This window comes from Schistocerca nitens, chromosome 10 (genome assembly GCF_023898315.1).
Source record: "Schistocerca nitens isolate TAMUIC-IGC-003100 chromosome 10, iqSchNite1.1, whole genome shotgun sequence".
Classification (NCBI taxonomy): domain Eukaryota; kingdom Metazoa; phylum Arthropoda; class Insecta; order Orthoptera; family Acrididae; genus Schistocerca; species Schistocerca nitens.
Window position 1 is genome coordinate 114,067,356 of NC_064623.1, and position 14,331 is coordinate 114,081,686.

The following is a 14,331-nucleotide window of genomic DNA, read 5'->3' on the forward strand; positions in this document are numbered from 1 at the left end:
GCAGAACGTTACCTGCCGTCATGGGTAGTGTCAGCATTGGTAAACGGAAGAGATTGTGTTACGATATGGGATTGTTTTTCTTGGTTAGGGACGACTTAGGATGTGATCCCCTTTTTGTTAGGAACAGGAAAATTTCACGAAAACAAAACAGCTAAAAATAACGCTGTACTGGCGGTTTTTTGCGAGCTAACTCGAAGTCGTCGATTTTAACGAAATATCTCGAAATTTGCCTTTTTCTTGTACAAAAAAATTTATAAATCTGAAGACAACAGTTTACCAGTATCCGTAACTGATAGTTATTGAATGCCGAAATTGTGCTCTTCCTTCTTTTTCCCCCTATGGTGAATAATCTAAAAATGACATTTCATGTCCCGCGATGCCATATGGCGTCAAAAATACCACCTAAATTGGCGAAAGAATAAAAGCGAATCTGGAAAAAAAGTGCCACTGAATCTTGCAAAAATTGGCACCGTAACTGGCAAAAAATAATGCGGAATTTGGCAAAAAATGACAACGAATGTGGCAAAAAAAGAACATCCGAATACGGCAAGAAATAACACGTGAATGCGTCAAAAAATAACACCCGAATACGGCAAAAAATAGCAATGAAATAGGAATAACAACAGGGGAAGGCAAAAATTAGCAACGAAATTGGTAAAAAATATTTTCGAATTTGGCAAAGAAATACCGAATATGGCAAAAATAGCTGCGAAATTGCTAAAAAAATAGCACCGGAGATGACAAAAAACAGAGAAATTAGGCAAAAATACGAAATTGGCAACACAATTGCACTAAATTTGGCAAAAAGTATCACAGAATGCCTTCAATAAAAAATAACACCGATTTTACCCATAAAATAAAAAGATGTTTCCTGTCTCTACTTATTGCGCTTAAAGAAACGCAAAATGCAGAAGGATATGAACACATTTTGCAGCATTGTGTATTGCGTACACAAAGTTTCAAGAACCAACTTTAAACAAGAAACTTTGAGATTATCTTCAGCCCCAACGTAGAGCTCCCGTAGCGGTCACGAAGACAAGGATGACCGTACCGGTAATTACACCGCACGTATGGGTGTTTGAGCAGTCATTCTTCCCAGGCTGCTAATAGCTGCTGCAATGAGAAGTAACCTCCGCTATGCACTTCACAGTGGTTTACAGATTATAGAATGATTTAGATGTCCACGTACATCAGTAAGAAGTTGCGGAGTGTTTGTTTTCTTCGCTTGTTTGTATCGTCTCGGGACGAGTTTTCTTTCACAAGTGTCCAGCAGGTAGCAGGAGTGAGCTGCGGTGGCAGCGCCGCAGTCGGCAAGCGCGGAAACTACTTGCTCCCGAACGTCGTTTTGAGGTTATTGTCGCGTGGATCGCCGAGTGGTGAAGATGTGCTCGCGCGTGTTTAGTGTCGAGCGTTCGGTGCCACTGCTTGCCCGTGTTCACAGCTGTGCCACCGCCCGTCTGGCGACGCTGCCGCGTTGAGGCAGTCTACATCAGTGTTACTCGTGTGCTGCACCTACATAGTTACTTTTCCGGGCGCCACGGACGCCTGTTAACAGCAGTGTGTGCTAGTGCCAACGGAACCGCCTCGCGCTTGACACGTTTACAAATACGGTCGCACGGGAATACGAGTCGGTTGTGCAGTTGTTATGTTCAGTCTCTGTACAGGAACTACGTGTCCTCTCAACGAATCCGCGTAGTGAAGTGTGTTAGGACTGTGTGATTTGCTCACTGCGTGGGATCTGCCATTTTTTTTGTTTGTAAGCCCCCGCACATACCTGTTGTTGACTTTGCGCCTGACAACAAACCGTCTTGGCGCTGCTGTTATTTGGGAAAGCTCGCAGTACTCAAATGCCTCATGAAAAATAAGCTGCTTTGGTATGTTGTTTTTTATGTTTATTATGTACAACGGTAATGTTATTAATTTGACTAATGACCACCCATAGGGAACTAGACGGCGCATAATTGATATCACAGTTCTGTGAGAGTTAAAAGACAATTATGCCCTATCCAGTTTGAGAGAGAATTTTGTCGAATTATCTCGTGGCTATTTTCATCCACGGGCGTTAGCTAAGAAATGTCAAGAACTTTCATAAAGACGCTGTCCTATGATTTAGTTACGTAATACTTGCTCACAGAAATTTATTTCACATTGAAAAAATGAAAAAAAGTTTTTTCTGTTTATCGAGAAGTGGAATATTTTTATTAATATATAAGCCTGCAGTAAGAATACTGATAAATCCATATTTCTTTCATTTAATCACATAAAAAACTCGAATTTCGAGAGCCAACAATGCGCGCAAGTTCCTAGTTTGTTTGCGTACTGAACGAAGGCATTCATATACTGGTAGCTGACTATATCATTTATCAATCGTTTGAGGCAGAGTTTGAAACATTTGTCCTATATTTTCGCAGTTAAATTGATCAAACCTAATGTATTACACGTGATTGCAATGCATACGACTCTTATTACTTGCAGCACCAATTAATGTTTGGCTTTGTTTTAACTGCTTACTGGTTAGGAGTGAATACTTTGTGATATTGTGGAGTGTTACGATCATTCTGCCATAATACGTTATAGAAACTACTTTGGAAGGGGCATATCAGGGAGGGAGTGGTTGTGGTTAGGACACTGTACCCGTATCCTGCTGGGACAGGATCGAATCTTGGTCTGTCTTCTTCAATTTTCTAGTGGTTTTCTTATGTCACTGTAGGTGAATGCTGGGATTTTTCCTTTCCAGTTACTGTTAATTCGTTTCCTGTCGTCTTCCTGTGTAGGCTTACACACGATATCGACGAAACTTTATTTAAATTGGACTTCCCATACTGTTTTCACTCATCCCCGTGAACCTTGCTCCTCCGCCTTTCCGTCGACTTAAACTGTGTGGCCTTCTTTAGTGTATTCATATTCGCGTTCGTTAACGGTATTCATCTTTCGCGATCTACACATTAACTCATACGCCTTGGCCGGTGTTATCTTGAACTCCTTTGTCCACATTATTTGCGTCTGCCTGAATGGAAGAGTTCGAGAATTTTTGTTGCAGTTTTATTTTCATTCAGTCTGTGAATGTATGTGTAAAATTATGTTCTTATTTTCCTGCGTGTCATTTATTGTGTGTGTGTGTGTGTGTGTGTGTGTGTGTGTGTGTGTGTGTGATGGCTGCTTGGTGCAAATTTCTTCTATTTATTGTTCCAAAACTTGCCTAACGATTTTTGTTTTTAGTATGTGAAAATAGTGCCATAATTTTGCGTTGATGGATAGGAATCTTTTGTTCCAGTGATTCCTCGTGAGCATATAATTGTGTCTCCTGCAGTTTTCTGATTCATTCTGGCTTGAAATTTAAGTGCAACCATGATGATTGAATAGTCAATATTATCAATTGCAGTGATCGAAGAGAGAGAAAAGGGGGCGTTTTGGATAGTTGGAGAAATGGACCAGCTAAGTGAAAACAATGTATTAGGTTGGTGCATACGACATTCATTTCGTGCTGTTTACAAGTCTGCCAACGCTGGGATGTCGATTCCGCGACTGTAGAAATCGCGTGGTTTTTGAGGCGAAGAATTCGTCCAGCCATGTTCGGAGCACATTTTCATCCAGAAAGGAAGTTACTTGAAGACTGTTCGTTGTTGTTGTCGTCGTCGTTGTCGTTGTCTTCAGTCCAAAGACTGGTTTGACGCAACTCTCCATGCTACTCTATCCGTACAAGCCTCTTCATCTCAAGAGTAACTACTGGAACTCAGATCCTTCTAAATCTGCCACAGCGGCAGAGGTGAAAATCTGACGGTTGAAGACCGTGTGAGATGGGGTGGGTGCGGAATGACTTCCCAACCCAACTTCTGTGTAGTGGTACACCACAACATCGCTATTCCGCTAGATGCTCAACATTATCTGTTATGGATTCGTGCACGCCTTTGTGCTTTGCTGCTGTGTTTGGGCTCAACCATTACTTTCTCTTCCCTATGTTAGCATAAAGACACCATTTCTCGTCACCAGAAACTATACAGGATAGCAATGGTCGGTGCTGCTCGCGAGCCAATTGATGATGAGAAAGCAGAGACGCACATATTGCCCCCCCCCCCCTATTTTTGTTATTTTGGCTGCGGTATCCATACAACCGATTTTTTTTTTAACCTTGTCCATTGCATGAAAATGTCGCACGATGGTGGAATGATCAGTTCCTCAAAAATGGTTCAAATGGCTCTGAGCACTATCCGACTTAACTTCTGAGGTCATCAGTCGCCTAGAACTTAGAACTAATTAAACCTAACTAACCTAAAGACATCACACATATCCATGCCCGATGCAGGATTCGAACCTGCGACCGTAGCGGTCGCTCGGCTCCAGACTGTAGCGCCTAGAACAGCACGGCCACTCCGGCCGGCGATCAGTTCCTCACATTTGCAATTTCTCGAGTACAGTGACGTGGATTAATGCGTTTAAACCATATTCATCAAACCCCCGAAGGTCATCCTCAATGTGGAGAGTCACTAATGGCAAAACGATTCTCCTTAAGAGAGAAATCCATTTTATCGCCGCGCCCTGTCCAATGGCATTATCCCGACACGGCACAAATGTTCCTGGCTGCCTCTGCGGGTGTCACCCCTCTGTTGGACAGAAGAATATGTCGATAATGTTCCGATTTCTCCACTTGGCACTCCATTTTCCAGCGTCCATTCACTATCTTCAAATGACAGTATGTAAACTCAAATAGGAACTGGACTACGAATAAGAAATAGCAATCGATAAATAAACCTAGGGCAACTGCAATACTAACATGCAATGCAAAAATGCTACGAACTTGTGCACCAAACTAAAATCCAGGGCGGGTGTAGCGTGCCTGTCTCAACTGCCATCCTAGTCAACAGTAGCATCACTGACTTTTTAGCAACATTCGGATCAGTAAATCTTCAGGACTGTATTGAACATTACGATACTGCCGTTTTTCTTTGACCAGTGACATCACTTTACTATTGAAATTATGGTGCCAGACTGATATGTGGCGTAGTCAGAGGACTAGATACTAGTTTGTTCGCGGTTTGTTGAAGCCGTCGGATGATTCAAAAAATAAATTATTTATTTAAGTGAAGACTGTGACAAAAAGCTGATCTATAGCGCAACCCGAGGACAAGGCAAGATTAGAAGCTCATATCTTGGTTGTGAGTTGGCGAAGCCAACGAAGATGTCCTGGCATCGCACGCTTCGCATTCCGTCGCTATATTTACGACAACGCTGAAAACCCGTATTTTTGAATTGTGGTAAAATTATTTTTCAGATTATTACTGTTTTTGAACCAGCTAATAACACCCCAGCTCAAAAATTCCATATTCCATCAGGAATCACGATGCTTTATCAGTTAAATTAAGCGTGCTTGTATGATGTCAGTCGTCATACTAGTTGCAAGCGTCAGTGTCAAAGCTGGCGGATTGTATTGTAATCTTCAATACTTTCCAGTTATAGGTATTTCTCTTTTGAAGTATATGGTAAATATTGTGAGTTTGGAAGAAGCTTGTTGTTATTTGAGTGGTCACTGTAAGTAGTGTTCTGTTTGTATGAGAACAGGGCGTAAGATCTGAGGGATCTCTCTCTCTCTCTCTCTCTCTCTCTCTCTTTCTCTTTCTCTCTCTCTCTCTCCCCTTTTCAATATTATGCCCGTAAATTAATTTTTTTTTTTGCAAATTTTATTTTCTGTCTCTGTGACGACTCTGCAATCCACAATTAATTAATTGCTTGGCTGAGGGTTCAGACTACTCTACCGGTCCACTCTCGAACAACGCGTGGGCAGAAACGAGCGTTTAAGTTATTCCGCACGAGTTGTGTGCTCTCTTTTTGTTTTAGTACAGTGACCCTACATTCACACATAATTGTCGTAAAGGAATGTGGCTATGATATAAGTTAAATTTTTATTTTACACTTACAGTAGTGAAGCCATAGTCACATTACAGAAAATTTTTCTTTAAAAAAGGAGTTACATTATTGGTTTCAACAAACTACGTCGTCATTTCCAAATTGTAAAGCATCAGTTGGGGAATGTATTATATATTTTCCTACTGATGTTTTACACTTGAGAATGAGGACGTAGTTCGTTGAAACCGGTGATGTAACCCCTTTTTTACAGAAAAATTTTATGTGCTGTGACTATTGGTTCACAATTGTAGTGTCAAATAAACATTTAATACAGTGATCATTTCTCCCTACGTAGGTGGGCGCCAACTAAATATTTTCGTATTCGGAGGAGAAAGTTGGTGATAGAAATTTCGTAAGAAGATCCTGCCGCAACGAAAAATGCCTGTTTTAGCGATTGCCGCCCAATTGGCGTATTACATCCGTCGTTCTCTTTCCCCTGCTCTGCGATAGTACAGAACTAGCTGCCCTTCTTCGATATTTTCCGATGTCCTATCTTTTAAGTCACACCGAGCAGCTAAACTGTAGAAGAGGACGGGCGAGTCTCTTGAGTGGGCGTGTTGCTTCTTCTAAGTGTTCTACCAATAAAATGCAACCTTGATTCGCCTTACTCGCAACATATTTGTGATTGTTGCATTTCCAGTTACTGTGCTAAATAAAATGGCTTATGCGATGTTTGAGACTCGTAGGAATAACCTGTAGGAGCTGTAATTTGTCTGCGAAATTATTTGCTTGCAGAACACTTTTTCAACCGATTTTTGTGTACTGCTCACAGTGTGGGAGCCTCACCTGGCTGGATCGATACAGGGGACAAATAAGTCAACGAATATCGGCATATGTCGTCACGGGCTCATATAATACGCGCGAAAGCGTTACGTAGATGCTCAACAAACCCCTGTGGCAGGCGCTACAGAACAGGCGTTGCGCATCACTGAGAGGTATATCTTTGAAATTGCAAGAGCGTCTGTTTCTAGAAGTCTGGCAACATATTACTTCCTCCCACATATGTCTCAGGAAACGACCACAACTAGGAAACCGCAGAAATTAGAGCTCGTTGGAGGTTTGCACACACTTGTTCTTCCTACACACCAATCGCGAATGGAACAGGAGTGGAGGAGGGGGGGGGGGGGGAGAATAGTGGCACAAGAAGTAAACTCCTCCGCATACCGTCAGGTGGCTTCCGTGATTTAGATGTAGAATACCGACACACACTTTTTTTTCAGTGTAATAGACGACCAGGGGTGGCTCGCGCCGTATCATTAGTGACGTGTACCGGATGTATACCGCTGGAGAAAATTGTTCTGTCTGAAGTGGACTACCCAGGAAAAAATAAACTGGTTTCCGGCCACGCTGGCAATCGGGGGCTCTTAAAGCATTCACTTTACGAGCCAGCAGCTATATCCAGAGGGACTTTGTGGACTGTGAGCTCGATTATCACTGACGTGGCCTCTCTCTCTGTCGCATTAATGATTCAAACCAACATGTCAGTCACATGACTGAAGAAAAAAAAGTTCTGTCACTACGCACTATGCAGAATTGAACTGACATTTACAGTTTTCCATATTTATAGCTAAAATCAAGCAACGATTATAACAGTTGAACTACTTGTTGTATTAGTGTTGCACATGAAGGACTACAGTTAACCTAATTACTCCGAAATTTCCAGTATTAAGGCAATGTTTTTTTACATTTGGTCAGATGAAAGTTTTAAACATTGTATTAAGTTTTTGTTGAGATATATATATATATATATATATATATATATATATATATTAAACGACAACGAATTCATCAATATGTAAGGTAGGTAAGCTATAGCGTTATACCACTTAGCAAACATCCTTTGTATGTCTTCATTTTTGTCACGATCTATCAAAGTTTTCAGTATGTGTAGGGCTACAAGAACGATTCAGCTCAATAGGTTATGACGATGTGTAATGCCTGATGGCTGACACATTGAATTAAGTAATAATATTTACTGACATATATCATAGAATGGAAGATAAAATGTATGATATTGTTCTTCACCTCTTTTATGCAATTTTCTGTATGTTAGATCTGAAGATTGCTCGTCAGTGAGCTGAAACTAGCAATCAATAAAGGAATTTTAGCGATATTGAGCAGGAAATTTACCCACACTTTTTAACATAACAGATCGCTTGTCTTCAGATTTGACTGTGTCAAAACACAATGCTCATTTCATTCAACACAATAGGTAATTCTTCTTCACGTTCACTGAGGATAGCAGTGCCACCAGCAAATCTTGTCACTGATACCCTGTGACCGTGATTTTTGATCCCACTTTTGAACCTTTCTTTCATTTCCGTAATTGCTTCTTCGATGTGTAGATTAACAGTAGAGACGAAAGGCTGCATGCCTGTCTTACCGATTTTAACCCGAGCACATCGCTCTTGTTTCACAAGCTGCGACATGGTGGCGAATAAAACAGTGATTCGAATATATAATAAATTTCCTTTACTTTAGTCTATGATCACAAACTTTTTGTCATCAGACTACCCGGTAGCTGAGTGGTCAGCGTGACAGAATGTCAATCCTAAGGTCCCGGGTTCTATTCCCGTCTGGGACGGAGATTTTCTCCGCTCAGGGACTGGGTGTTGTGTTGTCCTAATCATCATCACTTCATCCCCATCGACGCGCAGGTCGCCGAAGTGGCGTCAAATCGAAAGACTTGCACCAGGCGAACGGTCTACCCGACGGCAGGCCCTAGCCACACGACATTTCATTTTTTCATCAGACTACCGGTTTCAGTCTATAATGACCATGTTCAGGACTACAGCAAAATATGGGAAGACATAAATACGCTAGCAGATTGTCTACAGCTTAAAACAATAAAACAGATCACGATGAAAAGTTCTACTGACATACATATACATTTGTGCGGTTTAAGTATGAAGAGGCATACCTGTTTTATAAAAACATGTCCTAATGTACTGCAGCCCTAGTGGCATGGTCAAATATTAAACACAAAATCAGCACCAACATCGTCAAATATATACACTCCTGGAAATTGAAATAAGAACACCGTGAATTCATTGTCCCAGGAAGGGGAAACTTTATTGACACATTCCTGGGGTCAGATACATCACATGATCACACTGACAGAACCACAGGCACATAGACACAGGCAACAGAGCATGCACAATGTCGGCACTAGTACAGTGTATATCCACCTTTCGCAGCAATGCAGGCTGCTATTCTCCCATGGAGACGATCGTAGAGATGCTGGATGTAGTCCTGTGGAACGGCTTGCCATGCCATTTCCACCTGGCGCCTCAGTTGGACCAGCGTTCGTGCTGGACGTGCAGACCGCGTGAGACGACGCTTCATCCAGTCCCAAACATGCTCAATGGGGGACAGATCCGGAGATCTTGCTGGCCAGGGTAGTTGACTTACACCTTCTAGAGCACGCTGGGTGGCACGGGATACATGCGGACGTGCATTGTCCTGTTGGAACAGCAAGTTCCCTTGCCGGTCTAGGAATGGTAGAACGATGGGTTCGATGACGGTTTGGATGTACCGTGCACTATTCAGTGTCCCCTCGACGATCACCAGTGGTGTACGGCCAGTGTAGGAGATCGCTCCCCACACCATGATGCCGGGTGTTGGCCCTGTGTGCCTCGGTCGTATGCAGTCCTGATTGTGGCGCTCACCTGCACGGCGCCAAACACGCATACGACCATCTTTGGCACCAAGGCAGAAGCGACTCTCATCGCTGAAGACGACACGTCTCCATTCGTCCCTCCATTCACGCCTGTCGCGACACCACTGGAGGCGGGCTGCACGATGTTGGGGCGTGAGCGGAAGACGGCCTAACGGTGTGCGGGACCGTAGCCCAGCTTCATGGAGACGGTTGCGAATGGTCCTCGCCGATACCCCAGGAGCAACAGTGTCCCTAATTTGCTGGGAAGTGGCGGTGCGGTCCCCTACGGCACTGCGTAGGATCCTACGGTCTTGGCGTGCATCCGTGCGTCGCTGCGGTCCGGTCCCAGGTCGACGGGCACGTGCACCTTCCGCCGACCACTGGCGACAACATCGATGTACTGTGGAGACCTCACGCCCCACGTGTTGAGCAATTCGGCGGTACGTCCACCCGGCCTCCCGCATGCCCACTATACGCCCTCGCTCAAAGTCCGTCAACTGCACATACGGTTCACGTCCACGCTGTCGCGGCATGCTACCAGTGTTAAAGCCTGCGATGGAGCTCCGTATGCCACGGCAAACTGGCTGACACTGACGGCGGCGGTGCACAAATGCTGAGCTCCGTATTCCACGGCAAACTGGCTGACACTGACGGCGGCGGTGCACAAATGCTGCGCAGCTAGCGCCATTCGACGGCCAACACCGCGGTTCCTGGTGTGTCCGCTGTGCCGTGCGTGTGATCATTGCTTGTACAGCCCTCTCGCAGTGTCCGGAGCAAGTATGGTGGGTCTGACACACCGGTGTCAATGTGTTCTTTTTTCCATTTCCAGGAGTGTATAAATAACAGCATATGCTGTTTTTATAAAACAGGTATGGCCCTTCATACTTAAACCGTATATGTACGTCAGTAGTACTTTTCATTATGATCTGTTTTATTGTTTTAAGCTGTAGACAATCTGTTAGCGTATTTGTCTTCCCATATTTTGCTGTAGACCTGTTGATGGACGTTATAGACCGAAGCCGGTGGTCTGTGACCATAGCCGTAAAGTAAAAGAAATTTACATCCCTCTTGGTCTTCCATTCAAATGACTGAGCACTATGGGACTCAACATCTGAGATCATCAGTCCCCTAGAACTTAGAACTACTTAAACGTAACTAACCTAAGGACATCACATATATCCATGCCCGAGGTAGGATTCGAACCTGCGACCGTAGCAGTCACGCGGTTCCAGACTTAAGTGCCTAGAACCGCACGGCAACCGCGGCCGTCTGGTCTTCCATTCTTGGTTCCTGTACATACTGCGTGTTTTCAGCCTCTCCCTATAGCGTACCCTACTTTTCTCAATGTCTAGCACGATTTTACGTTGGCGAATTTGTTTCTGCGTCTACAAATCTTGCGAACTGGTATTGATTCCATTATCAAGCATAATGTCCGAAATGCCTCTCTGGTGCCTTTGTAAAGCCAAAATATCGCGTTCCAGCAGATCCTCAGTTACCTTTATTCTTGTCAGAAACTTGGAGAAATGAGCCGTTTAGCTGAGTTTGCGACAATTCTCCTCCCTTATCCTCTGCGCGCGCTCTACTAATTATTCCAGTCATGTCTTCGCCATCCCTGTAGAAGTGGTACATAGGGGTTTGCGGTATATTCCTATTTTCTTCGATTAGAGCCGTTTCTTAAACTGTCTTAGACTATCCCCGTGATATTTTGCGTCTGTCTTCGCGTGCAGTTGTTTCAGTATCTTCCTGATGTTCTACAACGTATCAAACGGACCTGTGATCATTTCATTGCTCTTCTCTTTATATGTTCAGTAACTCCTGTTAGCTCTATCTGGCACGGGTCCCACGCAATTGAACCATATTCTAGGATTGGTCGCGGGAGTGTTTTTTTAAGCAACCTGCTGTGTAGACATATTACATTTTCCTAGTACGTATCCCAGCAGTGAAGCAGACTCTGCCACATGCTTTATCTAAGATTGAGCCTATGCACTCATTTCCATTACATATTCTCCATTGTATTACACCCAGGCATTAGTCACAGTTCGCCGATTTCAGTTGTGGCTCATTGATATTCTAGTCATAGAATAGTACTTCTCTGCATTTTTCGAAATGCACAGTTTTACATTTCCGAATATTTAAAACAAGTTGCCAATCATGCACCACTTTGAAATCTTACCTTGATCCGGCTGAATATTTGTGCAGCTTTTCTCACACATTACTTCATTATAGACAACTGCGTCTGTCAAAACTCTGACATAGCTATTAATATTGTCTGTAAGGTCATTAATATACACCAAGGACCCTAACACGTTGTTGGGCACACCCAGATCTACTCTTAAATCTCTCATTGACTGTCCACCCGAAAGAACATATTGCGTCTTATGTGCCAAGAAATCCTGAATCCAGTCGCAAATTTCGCTTGATACCCTATACGATGGATAATGGAATGTAGTCGAATTAAGTCGGGTGATGCTGAGGGTATTGGATTAGGAAATGAGACACTTAAAGTAGTAAAGGAGTTTTGCTATTCTACAGAAGAACGCTGAAGATTAGATGGGTAGATCACATAACTAATGAGGAGGTATTGAATAGGATTGGGGAGAAGAGAAGTTTGTGGCACCACTTGACTAGAAGAAGGGATCGGTTGGTAGGACATGTCCTGAGGCATCAAGGGATCACAAATTTAATATTGGAGGGCAGCGTGGAGGGTAAAAATCGTAGAGGGAGACCAAGAGATGAATACACTAAGCAGATTCAGATGGATGTAGGCTGCAGTAGGTACTGGGAGATGAAGCTTGCACAGGATAGAGTAGCATGGAGAGCTGCATCAAACCAGTCTCAGGACTGAAGACAACAACAACAACAACAACAACAACCCTATACGTTCGTAATATTGATAGTGTGTGTTCAGTATGGAGTCAAACGTATTTCGGGAATTAAGAAACACTGTATCAGGCTGACTGGCTTGATCCATGGTTTTCTGGATGTGTTGCGAGAAGAGATCGAGTTGGATTTCTCGTGACGGATGTTTCAGAGTCCACACTGGTTGGCATGGAAAAGGTCTTCTGCTCCAGATACCTCATTACGTTTGAGCTGAGAATATGCTCCAAGGTCCTACGGGTGGAACCCCTAGGCGTCTTATATCCGAATTATTGTCAAACGGTCGGTAGATGCGCTACTCCTTCGGTTAGCAGAAGGCCACAGATTCAGTCATAAAAGAAAGCGAAAATAACGTGGCGAATGCGTTGTGTGTTTGAAACAGAAAATAAGTGGCCAAGTGGGGTTAAGACTCGAACAGTAAGAGTTCCGTACAAACTTAATTGTGTGTATACATAGTTCATCCATCCCGGTAATCGAGATTTTCGACGAGTTTTGGCTGTTACCGATATCGATACCATCAAGAAAATCGGTGCCGGGAATTCCAAAAACCGTTTCGAAATCTGTACGCTAGTCCCTGAGACTAACCCGGACATACAAAACGAAGCAAGCAGGGAACTTCCGTTTATATCTATGCAGAGAGGAGATTGATAAAATATTTTTATTTAATGTATGGTTGCAATAATATTGTTCTATTATTCTTTTATGCAGTTTTCTTCGTGGCGCGTTTAACAAGGACTGAGGGATGAAGTATTTCACTTGTAAATAAATCTGAAATCGCAGTTGTGGAAGTAATAGTCAAATGCTGAAAACATTCTCATTTAGATCGGATTTAGTTTAATGAGTACAGATACGCATTTTGTTGTTGTCGTCGTTAGTCCGAAGACTTGCTTCATGCAGCTCTCTGTGCTACTCTGTCATGTGCATAGCGACTGAAACCTACGTCCTTCTGAATATGCTTCTTGTACTGATCTCTTGGTTTCTCTGTCAGAGTTTTACCTCCCTCCCCCCCACACATACCTTCCTCCAATAACTAAACTGCTGATCCCGTGATGTCTCAAAATGTGTCCTGTCAACCAATCCCTTCTATTACTCAGGTTATGCCCACAATTTTTTTGACCCCAATCCCATTCAGTACCTCCTCATAACTTTCAGCATTCTTCTGTAGCACCACATTTCAAAAGCCTCTTTTCTCTTCTTGTCTGACCTGTATACCATCCACGTATCACTTCCATACTTGGCTACACTCCATACAATACTTAAATCTATATTCGACGTTAGCAGATTTCTCTTCTTCAGAAACGCTTTTCTTGCCAGGGCCGATCTACATGTTATATCCTCTCTACTTCGGCCATCGTCAGTTATTTTGCTGCTCAAATTGCAAAACTCATCTGATACTTTACGTGTCTCAATTCCTAATCTAATTCCCTCAGCGTCACCTGATTTAATTCGACTACATTCCGTCATCCTTGTTTTGCTTTTGTTTACATTCATCTTACATCCTCCTTTCAAGACATTGTCCATTCCCTTCATCTGCTCCTCTGTCTGACAGAACTATAGTGTCATCGTTTAATCTCAAGGCTTCTATTTCTTATCACTGATCTTTAATCCCCATTCCAAATATTTCTTTTGGTTTACCTTACTGCTTGCCCAGTGTACAGATTAACATCGGAGAGTCTCCATACAGAATAGATTTAAGTAGCTAACGAGATTTAAGTAGCTAAGTGACGTTTTTATAGTCCTGAGAACGTGGCGACGCGTTGACAGCTTTCTGAATACATCTTAGGGAAGTAGACATCCGATAAAGGATACGCGAGCCCCTCCGTCACGCCAGTAAAGTAGCTCCGGTCGGCCGTATCTGCTTTACTAAGGACAGAGATCGATCGCTGTTCTCCCTT

At 43.2% G+C, this 14,331-nt stretch overlaps 1 protein-coding gene across 2 annotated transcripts in view; it reads left to right on the forward strand.

Moving 5' to 3' along the window:
* Positions 1 to 1,374: 1,374 nt before the first annotated feature.
* LOC126209774 (protein sprint) overlaps positions 1,375 to 14,331 on the forward strand; it is a 308,754-nt gene continuing 295,797 nt past the window's right edge. For both annotated transcript variants that reach the window (XM_049938899.1, XM_049938900.1), the window contains exon 1: positions 1,375 to 1,874. Coding sequence is in view for 1 of the 2 variants with exons in the window: in XM_049938900.1 (XP_049794857.1) it covers positions 1,855 to 1,874 (20 nt within the window). In the remaining variant the exon portion in view is untranslated. The remainder of the gene's footprint in view (positions 1,875 to 14,331) is intronic.